We start from the raw sequence: 22,818 nt of genomic DNA, 5'->3' as shown, positions 1-22,818 counted from the left end.
TCTCTCCTCTGTTTCAACCCTTCAGTGGTTCTCCCCTGACTCAGAGTTTAAGCCGAATTGGGTAGGATGACCTACACATTTCAGCTCCGCCTTAACTCTTGGACCAGATACCCTGGTATTCTATCTCCCACCTCTTATCTTTCTCCTTTTCTGTTCAGGTATGGCCCTGTCTTGGAGTCTTTGTACCAAATTTTACTCTAACTAAAATGCTTATCCCCCAGCCATCCACATGGCTTGATTGCTCATTTCCTTTACCTGTTCCAAGGTCACCTTGAAGCCCTTGTTTAGTCACTCCTAAAACTGCAATGCACACCACCCCTGGCCCTTCTCATCCCTAATCCTTTTTAGTTGTCTTCATACCACCTATTACCATCTGACATATTATTTATACTGCCTGTCTATGGTCTCTCTTCCCTGCCAGAAAACACACTCCATGAAGATGAGGATTTGTTTCTTTTCTCCACTGTTCCATCCTTTGTGCCTTGTACACACAATAGGTACTCAAGACCTATTTGTCAGTTGAATGCTTGAAAACTGGAGAAGAGATTCTCTAATTCTCTATCTCTAAGCATGTCCAAACTTGGGTTTTGTAGAACGCTAGCCACCTGACAGAGAGTCACGCCTGCAAAAATACTGCAAGGTCAGACCCTTTATGTGTCATTTCCCCCCTTGGAAGTTCACAAAGCTTATTCTGAGAGCATTCCATTCCCCTGGCATCTTGCAGGCAGTCCCTGGCCCTCCTGAATGAGGTTTACATTTTTTTTCTACTCTACCCAAGGCAATATGGAAGGCTTAACCGCAGGCAGAATGTCATGGCAAAATATATGTAGGAAGCCACCTTGCAGAATTTCAGCGCTGTCTGAAGCCCCCTTGCCCTATCCCACCACCTGGAGCAGAGGGACAGAAAGTAGGGCTGGCCAGGTGCAGTCTTGCACATGGTGATGATCCCAGTCTCCATCAGCTCCAGCTGCTATAATGAAATACCGTAGACTGGTGTCTCAAACAACAGACATTTATTTCTCACAGTTCTGGAGGCTGAGGAATCTAAGACCAAAGCTCAGAATGATTCAGTTCCTGGTAAGAGCTCTCCTCCTAACTTGCTGATGGCCACCTTCTCATAGCATCCTCACATGGTGGAAAGACAGAGAGCCACGGTTTTGGGCTTTCTTCTCTTCAGATGACACTAATCCCATCCCCACCACCACCCTCACCTCATGACCTCACCTAAACCTAATTATCCCCCACACAAATAGGCTTGGCCTCCAGATAACATCACATGGATGGGGCTGAGAGCTTCAACATATGAACACTGCAGGTACCAAAACAGTCAACCCTAAATAATTCCCAGGTCTGGGATGTGTCCTGATGCACAGAGATATAGGAGGGGGCAGTGGGCAGAGCCAGATCTTGGGGTCCAAGCACCCGTAAGTGAGAAGGAAACATGGGCAAAAAAGGGCCCCAAGTTTTTGGCTAACATAAAATGCAGTGTTAATGAGACTAGGAAATAAAGAAGCAGAAAAGAAAAAGTGACCACAGAAATCCCTCCAGATGCCTCAGCAAATGTGAACTATCAGCAGCACTGAGACTCAAAGCCCAGGGCAGAGCCTGCTATTCTCAGCCTATTTTGACTTTCATTTTATGTAGGAAAATTTTCACAAGTGATGCTACTCTGCTGGGTAAAAATTAGAAGAGAAGGAAATAGAAGAAAATAGTCACCCACATTCTTATATCCTAGTGACAATCACCACTAACCTGATGCCATTTCGTTTTGCTGGGTTTTCCTGCCAGACAGCCAAGGACGTCCTAAGTTCCCAGAGGGCTGACTGTGACTGAAAGGACATTCCATTTTCTTACATCCATATGGTTGGTCAGATGTTGGGAACAATTGGACGGATTGTCCAACTCATCACGCTTTCCTTTTTAAGTCTGTAGGATAGAGCCTCTGTTCCCCTCCAGTTTTGTGTACTGAGGTCGAGCTGGCTTCTGTCCCATGCTCTCCCTCCCCCCCCCCCCAACTCTGTATTTATTCTATCCAGGAATTTTTTAACAGGGTTTGAGGGTAATTATCTATTTGGGGGAGAGAAGAGACCAGAATTAAAAGCCAGGTGAGACCAGTGTTTCCCCCATCCTCTTGTCCATTGTCCCTACAAGAATTATGCTATATGGGGGCACCTGGGTGGCTCAGTTGGTTAAATGTCTGTGCTCAGCTCAGGTCACGGTCCCAGGGTTCTGGGATCCAGCACCACATCAGGCTCCCTGGAAGCCTGCCTCTCCGTTTCCTCCCCACTTATGCTCTCTCTCTTTCTCTCTCTCTATCCCTATCTCTCTCTTGCAAATAAATAAATACAATCTTTTTTTTTTAAAAAGAGAATTATGCTATATGTAAGTTGCCATAAAAAAATTTTAAATATTTTATTGATAACATAAGTATATAAATATTAACAAAATAGAAGTATATTAATATAAATAAGTTTTAAAATAAAAATGTTATATCACTCTTGAAGTTATCCAAAAGAATCTAAATGGCAGTGTTTTTTTTGATGACCCCTGTCACCACCTTCAAAAAAAAAAAAAAAAGCTCTCTCTGCACAGTTGGAAATTTGACACCATTCCCTTCTCTTCTTGAACTCCTTCATTCCACTCCTCCCTCCAAGAACTTTAGGTAACCTGTTTCTATCCTGAAAAGTCTTTCATTACTCACCATGTTAACGAACTGAATTTTTCCTCATGCTGTTATCACAGTTATCAATAGTGCCCAAATGATGAAAACATAAAGGTGCTATGGCATGTGGTAAATATTTGTTCATCATCAAAAGTAAAACAAATACAAACACTCAGAAGTAGATTGTTTCACTAGAGAGGGTGGACAGAAGAGGGAGGTCAGTATATATCCATCTTCACGCTCACCTGTTCTTTGTGACTCCAGATAATACCAATTCAAATCCAAACCCAAATACCCCATTTCTGATTTTACATCAAGTCCCTAGAAAGTCCTAGTACACACAGCGGTAAACAGAGAGCTAGGTCTCAGCAGTGAGAGTCCCAGAACAACGCCTTACAAGAAGGATAGGATTCTCTTGGCACTGGCAAGGGGAGGAAGGAAGGACTTCCAGATGGAGAAGGAACTGTGGAAACTTCTCTGTAAAAACAAGATCACATCGACTTGCGGACAGATGAGAAGATTACAACATTATTTCAAAATGCAGTGCCTGTCTTCCTAGAAGGCTTAAGGGGTCAGGTTTAATAGAAATGGTCAAGAGAAAAATGGAAAGCATCTGCCATTTTGTGAAGCCTGTAAGGAGAGAGAGAGACGGGGTATGGTGTGCCTGAGTGACAGGGCAGGTAAAGGACCCAGAGCAGAGAAGATCCGGAAGCATTTGCACACACGAGGCTGATGCAGCCTCAGGATGGACGGGTTTCCTAGGAAACCGGAGCAGCGCTGTGAGGACATCATCCTGCTGCCTCCATGAGAAACACCACCTTGCAAAGGAAATCCATATTTCATACCGATTGATGTCGTATGTTGAACGGAATGTCTTCCAATTCTCTCATTATCTGCAAGTTCTTGCATTGCCTCCAAATCAAGTCTTTCCTATTTTTAAAAATATTTTCATCACACCCTTTGCACTGGACTCTGCGGAAACTTTATTCGGCTCAGCTGTATCCAAGAGCCTCTGTGTGTAACTGTGAGGTCACAGCGGTCCTCGGGTTTGGCAAGTCAGCACTGGTTCCAGGGCAGGAAAAACAGACACAGTTTGGGATCACATAGCAGAGTAGTAATGTAGTGAAGGAACTGACACTAAATTAAGGGAAATAATGTCTTAGGAGGGTTATTTTAGTTCTAGTTGTTTAAAGAAACATTGCTATATTATTCTACCCAGATAAAAATGAAGGCATCTAATCTCTATCAGTTATTATGTTAAAGGGAGTGAATGAGAGTACACATGGTTCATCATGTTATCTTGAAAAAACTGTGTCATCACCATCTGATTTCACCCAAATGAGAATTCCATTTATTTTGTTTGTACAATCTCCCTCACACCCTCACTTACATGTTTTCCTTCACTGATTTAGTGCTACTAAGTGCCAGGTACAAAGGTCACCAACTCGAGTGGGTCACATTCTCCACATGCTTGGAATGGAATAGAAATGACATGTCCCCAGCTGGGTGTGCAGATTGCGCTTGGGAATCTCCACACCCTTAAAATGTCTTCCACTAGCATGGACTGGAAAATATCAAGCAAGAACTACTTTTTACCATTTCAGAATCTTTCAAAGTTTTTTTTTAAATAGCTTATTTATTTATTTGAACAAGAGAGAGTGTGCATGCACAAGCAGGAGGAGTAGCAGAGGGAGAAAGAGAAGCAGACTCCCTACTGAGCCGAGGGCAGATGCCCAACTGACTGAGCCACCCAGGCACCCCTTTTTCAAAAATTTTTTTCAAATTGCTTTTTAAAAGCAATCCTAGAGAAGCCACTTTGTTTTCTTTATTCAGAAATCATGTTGAATAAAATATCTTGTCTCCCTTTTAAAGATAAACAAATAAAATTATTCTAGTGAACTGTATATAGATGTTAGCTATTTTAAGTGAACTTGAAAAACTGATTCTCTTTTTTAAAAAGGGGGGTGGCACCTGGGTGGCTCAGTGGGCTAAAGCCTCTGCCTTCGGCTCAGGTCATGATTCCAGGGTCCTGGGATGGAGCTCCGCATCAGGCTCTCTGCTCAGCAGGGAGCCTGCTTCCCCTTCTCTTTCTGCCTGCCTCTCTGCCTACTTGTGATCTCTGTCTGTCAAATAAATAAATAAAATCTTAAAAAAAATTAAAATTAAAAAAAAAGGAGGGGAAGTAAATAAGGAGCATTTTCATGTTTAGAGACAATTTGTTGACTATAGACATCCTTTCTTTTGGGGGCAGAAGCAAGGTGGGTGGCCAGCCAGAGAACAAGATTGATGAACAGCTGTCCCAAAGTCCTTTCATTGCCCGATCAGGGGATCACACACACTTAATGATGCTTGCTATATGCCTGCCCTGTGTGGCTGGGGACCATGGAACCTGGGTGAGGGAACAACTATTAACCAAATAATCACACAAACAAAATGGCCAGTGCCATACAGGAAAAGTCTTGGGACCCTAGGTGTACAGAACAGCGGATAGTATCTACTGGGTTGACATGACTTTTAACATGGAAAGTAATTTCCATTGGAAAGAAAGAAAATGGAAAGAAATTTTTTCAAACAAGTTAAAAAAGAACGTCAAAGGCCATTTCATTGCGCTGATGGAGATGCTCTTCAAGAACTTGAACCTCAACCCACACACGTGAGACCAAAATCTTTAATTATTTCCTGCCTCCTTCCCCGCATGGAGTGAATGCTGTGGTTGGAGCCTGATGGAAGAAGGATCTTCTGTCTTTCTATCACACAACCTAAACAACTGTGTGCCAGGCTGCAGAAATCAGCTTTGAAGCCTGGGACCCTCATCTCTCTGCACCAAGCCGGCACTGAAGGAGCGGCAAATCTGTTGCTAGCAGAGACTTTTACAGCCCATCACCCCCCGTTCCTTCTTCTCACCGGTGCTGTTCCTTCTCCCTTCTAATAGAATATCTTCTCCCGCTTTTTCTTGCACTTGCCACTTTTCTCCCCTCAACAGCGCTGATGGCCACAGGTATCAGAAACCCCTCTTCCTGCATGCTCTGCCTCGGGAAAGGCTTTCTCTAGACGCCAGCACCTGCCGGGGTAGACACGCTTCCTTTGTCTTCACTTCCAGGCCTGAGCCTTGCCCAGAGCGCCGGGTGCTGGACAAGCACACGTTTTCTTGTCCTGCCGGCTCCTCAAAAGTGTCCTGTTGCCGTATAAAGCCCATCAGTGTCAACTCAGTCAAAACTCATACATCATCACCTCCTCCTTCTTTCTGTGAACCAGGGGTCCTCCACCTTGAGTGTGTGTTTAAGTCCATCCCCTAGATCGCTGGGCTGCACCTCCAGTTTCTGGGTCAGTGGGTCTGGGCCTGGCCCGAGGATGTGCATGCTGACAAATGCTGGGAAGATGCACTGCCGTGAGAACTCCATGACCTCCCTCTGGTCATAGGGTCCTGTGGTCCTTTCCTTCTTGTGGCCTCTATGCGGTTTCTCCCACTGACTCACCAGAACATCCGAGCTGGTGACTTCCTCTCTCCACCCACCCACCCCATACATGCAACCTCAGGACTCCCCCACCACTTGGAGAATATGTTCTAGGCTCCTTCGTGTGACATCAGTAATTCAATCCCCAACTCTTTCTGCCATCTTATATCCTGCTCCACACAGGTTCGGCCCTTCTCCTCCAAGCATGGCAACATTCTGTTCCCCAAACACTTTGGTTTAGAGCACTGGGAATGAAAGAACCAGGAACATCCCAAACATCTCACATCCCAGGTATGATTGGAGAGCCAGTCACCTACCCCAGGGGCCTTACAGTCTAGGTCCTCAAGATCCCGGATCCTGTGTCTTTCCCACACCTCATAGCTACACAGCGGTCCGTGAAATTTACACATATGTTTAATAATAGTTCAAAATACATGCCGTTTCTATGACGTACACTAGGGCAATGGCTTGGGCCTGACAGAAGTGATCGACACTGTTGAAAGCTAAACCCTGAACTCATTAGCTGTCCCTTCACAAGTCTGTTTCTCAGTTCAACAAATTAGAAGGTCTCTCCCCACTGGTAATTGAATTGGTGTGTCTCTGTCTTGAAGCGTCAAATGTCATTCATTTTACTCTTGGTTAAGTCAATGTGGCACTCCTGGCAGGACCAAGCTTCGCCCTGTCTGTCGCAAAGAAGCCAAGACAGGCACTGAGTATGTCACATGGATGGCTGTCAGCATGAGCTCCTGTTTGCTTATGTAAAGTTCTAACTTTGCAAAACAAAATTACATTCTCATGTTAATTTTTTTTTATTTGCAGCGTAACAGTATTCCTTGTTTTTGCACCACACCCAGTGCTCCATGCAACCCGTGCCCTCTCTAATACCCACCACCTGGTTCCCCCAACCTCCCACCTCCCACCACTTCAAACCCCTCAGATTGTTTTTCAGAGTCCATAGTCTCTCATGGTTCACCTCCCCTTCCAATTTCCCTCAACTCCCTTCTCCTCTCTAACTCCCCTTGTCCTCCATGTTATTTGTTATGCTCCACAAATAAGTGAAACCATATGATAATTGACTCTCTCTGCTTGACTTATTTCACTCAGCATAATCTCTTCCAGTCCCGTCCATGTTGCTGCAAAAGTTGGATATTCATCCTTTCTGATGGAGGCATAATACTCCATAGTGTATATGGACCACATCTTCCTTATCCATTCGTCCGTTGAAGGGCATCTTGGTTCTTTCCACAGTTTGGCGACCGTGGCCATTGCTGCTATAAACATTGGGGTACAGATGGCCCTTCTTTTCACTACATCTGTATCTTTGGGGTAAATACCCAGTAGTGCAATTGCAGGGTCATAGGGAAGCTCTATTTTTAATTTCTTGAGGAATCTCCACACTGTTCTCCAAAGTGGCTGCACCAACTTGCATTCCCACCAACAGTGCAAGAGGGTTCCCCTTTCTCCACATCCCCTCCAACACATGTTGTTTCCTGTCTTGCTAATTCTGGCCATTCTAACTGGTGTAAGGTGGTATCTCAATGTGGTTTTAATTTGAATCTCCCTGATGGCTAGTGATGATGAACATTTTTTCATGTGTCTGATAGCCATTTGTATGTCTTCATTGGAGAAGTGTCCGTTCATATCTTCTGCCCATTTTTTGATATGATTATCTGTTTTGTGTGTGTTGTTTGAGGAGTTCTTTATAGATCCTGGATATCAACCTTTTGTCTGTACTGTCATTTGCAAATATCTTCTCCCATTCTGTGGGTTGCCTCTTTGTTTTGTTGACTGTTTCCTTTGCTGTGCAGAAGCTTTTGATTTTGATGAAGTCCCAAAAGTTCATTTTCGCTTTTGTTTCCTTTGCCTTTGGAGACATATCTTGAAAGAAGTTGCTGTGGCTGATATCAAAGAGGTTACTGCCTATGTTCTCCTCTAGGATTCTGATGGATTCCTGTCTCATGTTGAGGTCTTTTATCCATTTCAAGTTTATCTTTGTGTACAGTGTAAAAGAATGGTCAAATTTCATTCTTCTACATATAGCTGTCCAGTTTTCCCAGCACCATTTATTGAAGAGACTGTCTTTTTTCCACTGTATATTTTTTCCTGTTTTGTCGAAGATTAACTGACGATAGAGTTGAGGGTCCATATCTGGGCTCTCTACTCTGTTCCACTGGTCTATGTGTCTGTTTTTATGCCAGTACCATGCTGTCTTGGTGATCACAGCTTTGTAGTAAAGGAACTACACAACACTCATGAAAGAAATTGAAGAAGACACAAAAAGATGGAAGACCATTCCATGCTCTTGGATCGGAAGAATAAACATTGTTAAAATGTCTATACTGCCTAGAGCAATCTATACTTTTAATGCCATTCTGATCAAAATTCCACGGGTATTTTTCAAAGAGCTGGAGCAAATAATCCAGAAATTTGTATGGAACCAGAAGAGACCCCGAATTGCTAAGGAAATGTTGAAAAACAAAAATAAAACTGGGGGCATCACGTAACCTGATTTCTCATGTTAATTTTTAATCTCGATTTCCCTTTGGAAAAAAAGAAAAAAAAAATGTAGCTTTAAAGTGATTTTCCTGTGTTTTTTTAGGTTTACCTCCAATTCCTTCAGCTTCCAGGACAGGCTTTGCAGAATTTTCCATGAGGGAACGCATGAGGGAGAAATTACAAGCTGCAAGGGTGAGAAAAACCACACGAATATTTTGCTCAGTGGCTGATTGCCATTCCTCAGGTCTTGTCTAGAATGCTCTGTCTGCTCAAAACTGCATGGGTTTGAGTGCAGTTAAATTTGTTTTCCATGTTTTAAATATTAATGTGGTATTTAACATTGGCACAGGCAGAAAATTATGCTTAAGAAGTATTCAGTGTCATTTTCCTTAACTATTTCACTTTCTCTTCTCTCTTAAAGAAGTTCAGTGTGTAGTTCTTACGGATTGTTTTCTACTAAGATGGTGACAGGTTTTTACAGCATTCCCAATGCTAACCAGCAGTGATTCTCTGTTTGACTTTGTAGTCCAAAGCAGAAAGCACATTGCTGCAGGAAATTCCTACTCCTCGGCCCAGGCGCTTACAAAGCCCCAACAAGAGAGAACTGGAGACTGAATTTGGCACAGAGGTGAGAAAGGGACCTTCTCCACTTTGTGATCAAAGACAGTGAAGCAGAATATAACATTTCCAGCAAAAGTTTCTAGAACAGAGCTGTGCACAGAGGAGGCGTTCAACACTTATCAATAATCGTCATAGCTACTGCTTATAGAGTCCTGTTCAGACCAGGTGTTTTCCCCGTGTTCTCATATGTCCTTATCCCAGCACCCCAGTGGGTGGGTTCTTTTGTTTTCATTCACATTTGATGGATGAGTAAACTGAGGTTCAAAGCAGCCACGAGGCCATCTCCAGGTCACAGGCATGCATGTGGGATTTGAGATTGGATTCCAGTTGTTCCTCATTCCCAGTCTGTCCCTTGGGTCAGCATTGCTGGAACTATGGATCTTGCTGGGAAGAAGAGAGAGATAGGAGTACAGTAGGAAAGTAGGGTGGAATGGTGGGGGCCTTGAATGTCACACAAAGGGCCTCATTTGTTTCCTACAAGCCATGGAAAGCAGTCTACCATAGGCTGGGGAGGTGGTTTGAGTGTACTGGAGTGATTTTTGTTTGAGTCTGAGGTGCTGGAGGGACATGTCAATGTGTGTGTCTCTAGAAACATGCACAAAGGAAGGGACCAGGCCTGGAGAAATGAATTTAATAAGCATTTCTACTGCAGTGAGTTTTGAAGTTTTGAGCAGCCTTCGTTTCCTAAAAGAAAGAAGACTGAGGAAGATCTTGACACTTGGAGGAAAACTGACAGTTGAGGCCCATGAGGAGGACAGGAAGCCAGTAAAAGCCAGAAAATCCTCTCAGGGGTGTAGATGAAGGACAAGCCTGTAAGAGGGTGGAAGAAGGAAGGGAAGAACAGAACAAACGGCTCAGTGAGATGTTTGCACGTCTAACCCACTTGTTTGTTGTTGATGGTGATGTTGGGTTGGTTTTTACTCTTGAGATAAAAAAAAGCACAGGTGTGAAGAAATTTCTGTGGAGAGATCACTGATTGCTTAGAGGATGCCTTCTCTTTTTCTGTGATGAGATGTTATAACATTTTTGCCTATATTCATCCCAAATTAAGCCAAAGATTGCATGATTACAAGGAAAGTTACAGCCGTGTTCACATGTCATAGTCTGTGGTTCTTTAGTAGGAATGCTCTGTAGATCTGATGAAATGGCTTTATGACAGTTCGTTGCTCCATTCTGCTGAGGAGACATTTCTTTTTCTTTGATTCCAATTATCTTCTTCTTTGTAAGCCATTATTTTAAAATACTGAAAAATAAAGAAAAACTACAGAAAATCTCATCAGCTTTGACACAAACCCTTCTGTTACGTTGTTAGGTGTATGAATCCTGGCATCTGGTCAGATGGGCTAAATGATTGGATGATCTGGTCTCATATCTGAGCCTGTCTATACTTTTTTTTCTTTAAGATTTTATTTATTTCTCAGACAGAGAGAGTGAGCACAAGCAGGGCGAGAGGCAGGCAGACAGAGACACAGGCTCCCTACTGAGCAAGGAGCCCGATGCGGGACTCAATCCTAGGGCCCCAGGATCATGACCTGAGCTGAAGGCAGATGCCTAACCGACTGAGCCACCCAGGTATCCCTGAGCCTGTCTATACTTTCTGATTGATAATCATTTCACAAAATCATAGCAGCTTTTACTTGTCCTTGGGTCATGAATACAATATCCCCAATAAAGCTTTAAGTTATAGAAGTAAAAATATACTCCCTTGGCCTACAAAGTATTCATCGCTTTTTGTGAGCAGGTCCGTGACTTATATCTGTTCTATTCTGTATCCCCTAAGAGACATTCTATGGATTTGAGGTGTTGGAAGAGGTCATCAAAAAGACATGACCACTGGTTGACCTGCAAGCTGGACCAAGTAATTGGAGGTTCCTCATGCCCTCCCCTGTCCTGGGAATGTGTGTTCCACTTGCCTTCCCCACTCCCAGAAGCTGCCCCAGCGATACAGCCTTGAGATAGGAATGTGGTGTTGACCATCTGTCTGGTACACTTGACTGAACCCAGTTAGGACGTCTGTATAAACTTCCAAGGTTTGGCAGGCAGGCATGAGGATCTCCTTATCTTGCAGCCACCAAGACATGCCTCCTGAGTTCCCTCACTTATTAAAACTGCCACCTCCCAATCTAGAATGGTCTGCTTCTCTTCAGTCTCTCCTTGCCCTCTGCGTGCACTTGTGGCCAATTTGCAAAACAAAATGAGGCAAACATCAGCTGACTTGTCTCATTGTGTTTTGTTTTATTTTCAGAAAAGTTCTTTTTATTATTATTATTTTTTTTTTTTTTTGGTCCCTGAATTACTATTAGTAAGTTTATTGTGCTTGTATCAAAAAGACAGTTGGCAAGCCAAGGGCTCTCACACCAGAACATGGAAGGAGGCTCGGAGGTATGTTGTTAGAAATCAGCCTATGTAGGATGGAGGTAATGACTGGTTACAGGATTAGAATTTTCTTAAATGAAAGGGAATTGGCTAGTGGTTACCTCGTATCAGTTTGGGGATCAATTAAAGTTTCATTTATCATAGAAAAGTTATGAAGTTATAAAAAAAAGTTATATTTTTAAAATATTTTAAGAACTAAAAAGGACTGCAAGGAACATGGAGATGACAGAAAAGGAGAAATAGAGCAGAGAAGAGATAAGATGTTGTAACTTCAGACAAAATCTGGCATTGAAGGCCTAGCAGTCCCTTCCAGGGGTGGGACAGGGCTAATGTTCTCAGTCTTCAGTTAGCCAAGCAGGGGCTCTCAGATCTGGGCTCTAACTCACCTTCCAGTCCACTGGCTTTTTAAAAATACCTCCCTTTGGTGTTTTTTTTTTTTTTTTTCTTCCTCCTTGATGATCCCAAGTGGTTGTCAAAGAATTCTGGTGGACAATGTGGAAGGAATATACAAAATTGCTTTCAGCACAGCCCTGGAACCATAGCAATGCTAGATGATTTTAGCTCTCCACAAAAAGAAAAAAAAAGAAAAAAGTCCTAAGGCACACTGAGTGAGATAAATATGTGTGTTTACCTTAGTCAATTACATGGAAGGAGAGGCCTCAGGCTTGTACATTTTGGCGTCGGAAATGAAACAGCTTCAATATTCAATTTCATTGCATTTTATATTTCTTTGGATTCAGGTTAATCACAATAGTGCCTTTTTAAAGTCTGATTCAGCCAGCAGGGCCTGTATAACTTAGCAAAGGGGAGAGTGAAACCAAGTGGGCGGGAGTGGCGGGGTGCAGAGCTCAGCTCATGTCTCAATGACCTGCATGCCTGGCGTCCCTCCCTGACAGGACAGGCTGACCTGGCAGGAATGAGTGACTCCTTTTCCTGTGAAGTTGTGTTGGACAGGCCGGGTTCCACAGTTCCTTTCTCTTACAGTGCTGGGTTTCAATGATACCATGGATGAGGGTTCAAAATAGCCAAGTTACATGAACAATGGACCCAGCTGCCCTTTTTAGACCTGATCTCAGGTTAACAAAATACCTCACAAAGCAGATTTCTTGATGTATAGACCTCAATCCAGAAAGAATATCGAAAAAGTTGTCCATTTAAATCCTATTTGAGCAAAGAATGGAGGACAAGATGAGCCCAGATGCTGGACCCCAGCTGCCCAGAGTTAAGTGCTGGCAACCTCACTCACCAGCTGTGTGACCTTGGAGGTGTAATTTATCTTCTCTCTGGACCGTACTTCCCACAAGAAACTAGAGCCTGAAGCAAGGATTTTTCCTGCCTTATCTGTGTGGCTTCTTCTGAGAAGTGATATCAATGAACAGGAGTTGGAAACTGGGGAGAAAGAATCAGGAGGTAAAGTCAGTTCTGGAGACTGTCACTGAGCTGGTGACCAGGGCTCGATCCTGCCAGGGCCCTGCTGAGGAGACTGCTTCTCAGTATTGCCTGCCTAGTTCCTGGAAGATAGGACGTTTGTCTCATGGCATCTGTTCCCAGAAAGATTTGCCCAAGGCTCCTGGCCCTCCTGGTTTGGTCTAAGCCTCAGAATGTCTGAGTGGGTTTCCGCCGGCCAGTGATGAGAGCTTGATATCCTTGGGAAAGCTAAAACCAAGTGCTATGAAAGTTCACCTAAATGCAGCTAGATGTCCAGCATGACCAGAAGAAAAACCAGAGTATCAGTTAAGTATAGTCTATCATAATAAAAAATATATATATGCCATTCCCTTTATGTAAAATTCTGTGCCTCAGGCTCTAGTTTCTGACAGACTAAAATAAAATGTTTATAGCCATGTGATGTAAATGCCAACCAGGGAGATCAAAGACATGTAAAAAGAAAATCAAGAATGTGGTGATGAGACCTGCCATGATTGAGCCATAACTGTAAGCACATTTTAGGTGCATTGTTTTACCTGACGCTCAGAACAAGTGGTCTAAGCTGTGAGTGATGGAGTTGGGATTCACAGTCAGGCGGGCAGCTCCAGAGCCTATGGTTTGATAACTAAGCTAGACAGAATAGTACCTAATGGGCCTCAGACAATAAGATTCTAGAAAAGAGATTTCATTTTAGGATGGAGGAGTCTGTGAAAAGAAGTAGCTTTGCATGATCTTGGAAAAACAGGTGGGATTTGGGAAGGATATGTGAGAGGGGCCCAGTGCAAATACACTACATTCCATTTCCCCTGATGAAAATTATTCCATGCTGTGACACAGTCTCAGTCCAGATAATAATAACAAAGTTTCCATCACAGGTAGAATAAGTTTGTCCCTTCTTACAATAAGATCTAGATATGCTGTTGGAACAGCCTGGAGTCCCTCAGAAGGAAGGCTTGGCATTTGGATTGTGCTGGGTGGGAAAAGAGAAGTAGCCAGGATCTGGAAGGGGTGGATTAGAAGCAGAGATGAGGACAAAGTGGGAACAACCCTTGGTGGATTGGCCATCACAGGACATAGGGAGCCCCCATAATAGGAGTTACCACACTGAGCTATCATCATAGGCAGAACTCAGCTTCCGGGGGTGGGGGGGCAAAAGGTCCAGCGGCTCAAGAGGACAGGCCTCGCACCCTGGAGGGTGTATTTCAGAATTTATTCATATCCAGGGATTACTGATGCTTATCTTCATAAGTTGTTTGGAAATGGTCATCTGTGAACTAAATCATCTATTGATCTGTAGAAGAAATAGCATTTGTCATTTTACGGTCCTTTGAGTATAAAATTTTGTATTTATTTGGTCTTGAGAGAGACAGCTGAGTAAGAAAATACAGCAACCTTCAAATATGTTTGACATTTGTAAACATTTCATTCCTTAGGAATGATGGTCTGCACCCATGGTCTGAGGTTTTCCCCTTTGAGAGTTAATGCTTGTTTTAGAACATCTTTAGTTTCTTGATTTAAATGTTCTGTCTATCCTGAGGCACCCGGGTGCCTTAGTCGGTTGAGCGTCCAACTCTTGATTTCAGCTCAGGTCATGATCTCAAGAGTCATGAGATCAAGCGCCGCATCAGGTTCCATGCTCCGGATGGAGAAACTTCTCCCTCTCCCTCTGCTCCCCCGCTCACTCGTGCGAGCTCTCTCTCTCAAATAAATAAATAAAACCCTTTTAAAATAATAAATATTCTACTTATCCTTTTTTCTGCTCATACAGGCAGGTGAGGAGGTACAGAGGACTCAACAAGATGATTTCCAAAGTTACTCAAGAGTAAAATTCCGTGATTCTGTACAAAAAATCAAGCCTAAACTCCCGGTGAGAAATCCTGTCTTTTTAAATCATGCATGCCTTAAATCATATTTTTTGTTGATTTGTTTGTGTTTTTCAAAAATATCCTATGACAGATGCCTATATACATACCCTGACTCTTATTACTGTGGAATATGCAAGAAAAAAGTATGAGAACTAATTCCTACTTTTAAAATGCTAGAACCAGCAGGACGATTAGAATACTGCCTGACTGGGTAAAGGGGGCTTCATGGAAGGTCAGGAAATGTCAGCAAAAAGACTATTTTTTCAGCTCTGAAGTTGTACCAGCTTCATTATGGGGAAGAAAGGGAATACCAACTCAAGAAGAATCAAAACAAAAAATGTCATTTTTTTAAAAGTTAATAGACCCCTGGATTGCTCATAATTAAACAAAAGTATCTCAGCATTAATGTATAAAATAATGAATCTACTTTTTTGGTATTTTACTCGTTTTTTCAAAAGCTGTTACTCCTATCAATAATATATTTATGTGCCTATGAGAATGTTTGCTAGTTTATAAAAAAGTGACTGTGAAAGCTACTTATTCAAGGAAGCCTCCACTTGCCTATGGCATGCCTTAAAGTTTGTGACAGGTCATCTTGTGCCTTTGACAAAGGTAATACGCTCAGGATGTCTAGCATGCGCTCGATGCCACTAACGTCAAGCTGCTGTCAGTGAGCCGTGTGACTCATCTCCACTTCTACAATCTGAAATTCTATCGCTCGCTGCTTCTCCTTAGGTTCCACCTGGCTTCCCTTCTACCGAAGAAGCCTATAACTTCTTCACTTTCAACTTTGATCCCGAACCAGAGGAATCACAAGAAAAACCAAAAGCCAAAACCAGAGCTGGCACGAACCAAGAGGAGGAGGGAGAGGAAGAAGAGCCTCCTGCGCAAGGAGAATGCAGAATGGTATTTAACGTTATGGTGGTAGTGAGGTGAGGGAGGATGTTGGTGTTAATGACCACAGTGGTGACAATGGTGACGATAATGATGATGTCCTCACCAGAAGGAAAGTGGCTGAGGGCAAACCTGCCACCACCACACGCAAGAGCTCATCCATGCTTTAGTGGAAAGCAAAATGAATACTGTGTTCACCTTACTTTCTGTAGCCTTTGATTTTACCCCATAATTTGGATAATAAGGACCTTGATTAAATATGTCTATTTCTTTCCTGTGGAAAAAGAAGAAAAACAGAACAAGGCGGCTTACAGATTTTTCTTGCTAGATGCCACACAGCGATTCGTATTCATTTCAGATGCAAAATGTTGGTCTCTCCAAGGCAAATGAATCCTCTCTCTCTCTCTTCCCACAGCCTCACAGGTGATTAGCTTTTTGTGCTCCATTCCACACCCAAGCTGTGACTCAGACTCTGTAATTGTGCATGGCACATGTAAGACAAAAGAAAACATCCCATTAAAAAAATGGACAAAGGACTTGAATAGACATATCTCCAAAGAAGATATACAAATGGCCAATAAGTACATGAAATAAACTAACATCACTAATCATTAGGGAACTGCAAATCAAAACCACAATAAGAAACCATTTTACACAAATTAAAATGGCTTTTATTAAGGAAGGAAGGAAGAAAGGTAGGGGAGAGGAGAGGAAAGGAGAGGAAAGGAAAGGAGGGAAGAAAGGAAGGAAGGAAGGAAGGGAGATGGGCTGGCAAGGATGTAGAGACATTAGACCCTTGTGCATTGCTGATGGCAACATAAAATGGTACAGCTGCTGTGAAAACAGTCTGGTCATTCCTCAAAAATTTAAACATGGAATTACTATGTTCCAGCAACTCCATTTCTGGGTATATGCCCAAAAGAATAGAAGCAGGCACTCAAACAGACACTTGTACGCTTAACAGTGAGAGAAATGTTCTCAATAGCCAAAAGGTAAAAGCAACCAAAATATCCATCAGCAGATGAATGAATAAACAAAATATGATATATACACACAATGGAAAATTTTCCGTGTTAAAAAGGAAAGAAATTCAAGCCACCTGGCTTTCTCGGTCCGTAGAACATACTACTCTTGATCTCAGAGTTTGAGCCCTACATTGGGTACAGAGTTTACTTTAAAAAAAAAAAAAAGAAAGAAAGATTTGGATATTTCAATTTTATCTCAATAAAACTGAAAAAATTTTTAAATAAATAATTTTTTAATTTTTAAAAAGGAAAGAAATTCTAATAGATACAGAAAATACATTTGACAAAATTCAGTACTATTCATGACAAAAACTCTTAAATTAGGCATAGAAGAAATGTACCTCCACATAATAAAGGCCATCTGTGACAAAACCACAGCTAACGTCATACTCAGTGATGAAAGCTTGAAAGCTTTTCCTCTAAAATCAGGAGCAATACAATGGAGCTCACTCTCACCACTCCTATTTCAACATAATACTAGAAGACTTAGCTAGAGCAATCAGGCAAGAAAAAGAAATTAAGAGGTATCTGAACTGGAATTAAAGGTATCTGAACTGGAAAAAAATTGTATTTGCAGATGCTTTCATTTTATGTAGAAATAAAACTAGATACTCAACCAAAAAATTGTTAGATCTAATCAATGAATTCTGCAAAGTTGCAGCATACAAAATTAAAATACAAAAATCAGTTGTATGGGGGTACCCAGGTGGCTTAGTTGGTTAAGTGTCTGCCTTCAGCTCAGGTCATATCTCAGTATCTTAGGATGGAGCCCCACATCAGGCTCCCTGCTTCAGCAGGGAGTCTACTTCTCCTTCTCACTCTCCCCACCCTATGCTCTGTCTCTCTCAAATAAATAAGTAAAACCTTTAGAAACAAAAACAAAAATCAGTAGTGTTTCTTTACAATTACAACAAATTTTCTGAGAAAAAAATAAATTGATCCCATTTACGATAGTTTCAAAAACAATAAAATACTTAGGAATAAATTTAACTAAGGTGGTGAAAGACCTGTACTCTGAAAAATGTAAGACACTGATGAAAGAAGTCAAAGAAGACACAAATAAATGTAAAATTATCCCATGTTCATGGATCAGAAGAATTAATATTATTAAAATGTCAGTACTGCCAAAAGCCATCTGTAGATTCCATGCTATCTCTATAAAGATTTCAATGACCCTCTTTACAGAAGTAGGAAAAAAACTCCTAAAATTTATGTGGAACCACAAGACCCCAAAAGCTGAAGTAATCAAAGTGTGATGCCTCCTGCTTTGTCCTTCTCAGGAGGCATCACACTTTGATTTCAAGCTATACTATAAAGTTACAGTCATTGAAACAGCATGGTATTAGCATAAAAACAGACCAATAGGCCAGTGGAACAGAATCGAGAGCCCAGAAATAAACCCAAGTACGTATGGTCAACTGATATTTGACAAGGGAGCCAAGAGTACTCAGTGGTGAGAAGACAGTTTCTTCAGTAAATGGTGCAGGGATAATGATATTCACATGCACAAGAATGAAAGAGGACCCCGATCTTACACCACTCACAAAAAATGAACTCAAAATGGATTAAAGGCTTAAATGTAAGACCTGAATCTATGAAACTCCTTGGAAGGAGGGGGGTAACTTAGGAAAAAAGCTCCTTGACATGGGTCCTGGTAATGAGTTTTTTGATATGACACCTAAGCACAAACAACAAAATCAAAATGTAATTTTTTAGCTAGGTTTATGGAAGCTTGGGAGTACATCAGCTTATTTGATAGTCATTGTTTTACAAGCCAATATTCAGTTTGTTCTGACTCCAGAGGTTCTCGTGAGGTTGCAGGCAAGGCGGCCAAGGATGTAGTCAGTTGAAACCTTGACTGGGTTGGGAGGGTTTTCTTCCAAGGTGGCTTACCCTCCTGCCTGGCAGGTGCTGGGTTTTGGCAGGAGGCTCAGTTCAGACCTCCCCACAAAGCTGCTTGAGCATCTTCCCAACATGACAGCTGATTTCCCCTAAAGCAAGTGATCCAAAAGAAAGCAAGGACAAAGCCACGGTGCCTTTCCTGACCTAGAGTCAGAAGCTACATACCTGTACTCATATCCCACTCATTAGAAGTGAGTCACTAAGTGAGGCCCTCATAGAAAGCGGGAAGAACCAGGGTCTGCTTTTGGAAGGCAGAGCTATCAACAGATCTGTAGGCATTGAAACTGAGACATGAGACATAACGTGTCTCAACAAGCCACCTCTCTTCCCTTTTGCATGTTTTTCCCCTGGAAGCTCTGTGTTCCTAAACCTGCCCTTTGAAATCATGCCCTCCTATGAAGCCCCTTCCCTGTACTCCATCCCCCTGTCTGCTCAGACCCTCTTCCGGTACTCTTATACTCAAAGTGGATTTAGTCTTTCTGGCAGAGGTTTTAGATCCTGTGTAGCTCTCCACCTCTGTCTGCAATTTTTCTCCGTCTGTCTCTGCTTACCACAAAACCAAAAGGAGGCCTAAGCGAGGGGAAAAAAAAAAAATCACACACTGAAATGAGGGCACTTTTCTCTTTTTTCCTTTCTTGAAGTTTTTGGCATTCTGTGTTCTCAGGTTGTACTGGGAGCTTGGCTACCCCATAGATTTACTTCCCCTTCTCATTGTTTGGTTTATTTGGGAGGAAATATGAAAAGGCAGGTAGCAAGGTTATCACCTGTGCAGATTTCCCTGGGATTTTAAAGGTTGTTCCTCCTAAATGGGCACCAGGCTTTAATTAAGAAGGAGGAGGAGGAAGAGATGGAGGAAGAAGAGGGGAAGGAGCAGAAGGGGAAAGAAGAAGGAGAAAAGTAAGGAGGAGACAGAGAAAGGAAGAAAGGGAGAAAAAGAAGGGGAAATACTCAATTGACATGCTACAGCTAGCATTTGTGATGGCAGACCCAGTGCTTAGAATCTTTTCATGCGTCCAATAACTCTATCCTCACAAAACCCTAAGAGGTAAGCTCTGTTAATGTCCCCGTCCTGCTGTGGAGAAAACCAAGGATTAGAACTGTTGGTAAGTTCTCCAATGTCCCACAGGCGATATGGGTGAGGCTTGGCTGCAGGTGTGGACACCGAGCAGAGTGTGGACACTGCTTACAGCATCTTGCCCTGGGGTCGGTGCCAGGGGGAAGGTTAACATACCATGTAACTTCTGAGCCCAAGGACTTGAAGTACATGCGGAAGAATACACACCCTCAGAGCCCAGAGTTGCTGAGTTTTCGATTGCTTTGCCCAGCATATCTCTTCTGACTTCAGCCTATTCTGGTTTTGACATTTCCCAACCACCTGGAAGAGTGAAAAATAAAGAAAACCCGCTTGGGGAGCATGAAAGGCCATCGAGTCTTACCCTTGCTTTTAAAAAAAGATACAAGGAAAAGATCACAGTCTTGTAAGATACGTTGTTGGATGAGTTTAATGCCATTGTTTTTCTAAGTAGACGTATAATCACAGCACAGTTTTTCTTGCTGTTTATTGTAATGCAGGACGAGGAAGAGCTGCTTAGTGCCAAGGATGAGGAGGATTTTCTGTTGGGCTTAGACCACGCAGCTGAGGATTTCATAGCCATCAGACCCGCAGAGTACGAAAGCGTCCACATTCGACTGCAGATGGAAAGAGAACTCCTCTTCGTACCCAGCAGGGTGACAGGTACTTGCACTTTTTGCATTCCTGCTTGCTTCGGGCATCTTCTTTTAAATACGGCTGGTGTCTGAGGATAAAGAACTTGAGCAAATGCCCATTGAACACTCACTCACTGATGGAATAGCCCAAGAAACACCAGGGTGTTTTGAGGGGTCCCCTCATCAAATTGGTGACCAGTTCTGGGGGCAGAGAGTCTGAGAGAGTCTGAGATTCAGGCTGTGAGGAGAATCTCTCTGTTTCATCCTCTACTCCCTCTCAACCCTGATAGAACACTTACGTGACCAGATTTGTGGGGGGGGTTTCCCCCACACCAACCAATTCTCCAATACTAGCTGGATATCCTACAGTTCAGCTCTGACACTTATACCTGTAGTCAGCACAGACCCCACAAGTTAAGGACTCTGTCCCACAAGACTGCCTTCTGCTTAGACACCAATCACAAGTAGTGGGTCCCCACATTACCCATACTTCTATTTGATTTTGCCACAAATTGGAGGTTCCATGACACCCTCCTCGGGTTTGATAATTTGTTCTAACAGTGCATAGTAGTCAGAGAAACACTTACATTTACTGGCTTATCATATAATAAAAGATATGTGGGCACCTGGGTGACTTCGTTGGTTAAGCACCTGCCTTCGACTTAGGTCATGATCTCGGGGTCCTGGGATTGAGCCCCTGTTGCTCAGTGGGGAGTCTGGTTCTCCCTCTCCCTCTGCCTGCCATTTCCCCTGCTTGTGCTCTCTCTTGCTCTCAAATAAATTTTTAAAATCTTAAAAAAAGAAAAAACAAAAACAAAAACAAAAAACAAGGGTATGAGAGAGAACAGAGATGAAGAGAGTCATAGGACACGGCATGTGAGAAGGATCGTGGAGCTTCCATCCCCTCTCCAGTGTCCCCGCCCTCCCAGCCCCACCATGAGTTCATTGACCAGGAAGTTTTCCAAACCCCTACAGCTAGGATTTTTATGGAGGCTTCTTATGTCCACAGGAGAGACCAAGTCAGTGCCATTGGTGATTAATGAACCCTGTAGTCCCTGTCCTCTCCCGGAGGTGGGGATAGAGAGCAGCACTGGCTGAAAGCCCCAACCCTCTACTCGCATGGCTGGTTCCCCTGTCTGTGGGCACCACCCTGAGACTATCCAGGAGCCCCCAGCCACCAGGCATCTCACTCACATGCAAGAGGACATGATCACATCAGAGATTCTGAGGGAGGTATGAAGAAGATTGGCTGAGGTTCCTCACCTCAGGGACAATGGCCGGGGTACGAGAGCAGGGACCATCCAGTTAACTCCTAGTGACTGCCCCTTGCTTCGTTTCTGCCCTGGACTTCCCTTTGTTCTTTTTTCCCTTGGAATTTTCTTTCCTCCCGAGAATACCTGAGGGACCTCCCCAGTTAGTTAGCTGATAGTTCAAGCTTAAAATGGGAGCCCCCCAGGAGAGCCCCTCAGGCTGGGAAGGGGGAGCTGCACTCACCTTACCTGGGAATTGGATTTCTTTTCATTTGTCATGTTCTGAGTTCCAGTTAAATGCCAAGCCAAGGATAAATTATTGTTCCATTTTGATAGGTCATTTTGAATCGTGTATGGTCCAAAGTACTGGGATTTGTTGGACATTTCAGGTTTCCTTTTAAAGTAGGTAGCTGGGAAATGTGCCCAGAGGTTGCAACTTTGCCAAAACAAATGCCCTTCCTCTGCCAGGTTCCTTTCTAAGTACTTGTTGTGTATAAACTCACCTGGCTCCACACCAGGGCTGGACAAGGGTTCTTTCTCACACCCATTTTACAGATGAAAAAGCAGAAGCCCAGAGAAGTTAAGGAACTAGTCTGAGACCACAAAGCTAGTGACAGGAGGGAAGGTGTGTCTCTGACCTGGGAGGCCAGCCACAAAAGCCACACACCAGGCACAATGTGTCCTGATGCTCCTTGGGGGTTTGGAGAAGTGCATGGGCAGCAGCCTTGGCCAAGGAGGAGTGTTGTCTCTTTGTGTTTGTGCTTAGAGGACTCCCTGCCAGGCCTGTCCCTGGAGCCCCCCTGGGCTGGGAGGGGAGGTTAGACCCCAGGGCCTGGCTCAGACTAGGGGTAGGGGTGGGAGAGGAGTATGTGGAAGAGGCTGTGGGAGCACCAGCGGCACCTGGCACCTGCTCTGAGTGGGGAATCTGAGCTCCAGTCCAGAGGGGGAGGCAACCCCTGGCCTAGAAAACAGGAGATGGGGAGCCACACTGCCCCAGCTCCTCCTCCTTGAGGAATGACCTTGAGCGAGCTCCTCCATTTTCAGTGCCTCACCAGAAAACAGGAGGAACTGAAACGATCCAGGTGTTTCTTCTTCCTTTGAGCACTGAGGAAATTGCCTGAGTGAAGCCCTTGTGTT

The 22,818-nt window shown here is 43.3% G+C and overlaps 1 protein-coding gene across 5 annotated transcripts in view; it reads left to right on the top strand.

Moving 5' to 3' along the window:
- Positions 1-22,818, top strand: part of CC2D2A (coiled-coil and C2 domain containing 2A) — a 135,657-nt gene that overhangs the window by 23,248 nt on the left and 89,591 nt on the right. For 4 of the 5 annotated variants that reach the window (XM_032854736.1, XM_032854718.1, XM_032854725.1 and 1 more), the window contains exons 5-9: positions 8,717-8,805; positions 9,140-9,241; positions 14,807-14,905; positions 15,639-15,809; positions 20,297-20,459. In XM_032854736.1, coding sequence (XP_032710627.1) covers positions 8,717-8,805; positions 9,140-9,241; positions 14,807-14,905; positions 15,639-15,809; positions 20,297-20,459 — 624 coding nt within the window. Of the gene's footprint in view, positions 1-8,716; positions 8,806-9,139; positions 9,242-11,563; positions 11,617-14,806; positions 14,906-15,638; positions 15,810-20,296; positions 20,460-22,818 lie in introns of those variants that run through there. The other variant, XM_032854740.1, reaches the window with a different exon arrangement.

Source organism: Lontra canadensis, unplaced genomic scaffold (assembly GCF_010015895.1).
Source record: "Lontra canadensis isolate GAN:19392208 unplaced genomic scaffold, GSC_riverotter_1.0 scaffold1, whole genome shotgun sequence".
In the NCBI taxonomy this organism is placed as follows: domain Eukaryota; kingdom Metazoa; phylum Chordata; class Mammalia; order Carnivora; family Mustelidae; genus Lontra; species Lontra canadensis.
The sequence above is the reverse complement of the archived record's forward strand: the minus strand, read 5'-3'. Positions and strand labels throughout refer to the sequence as shown.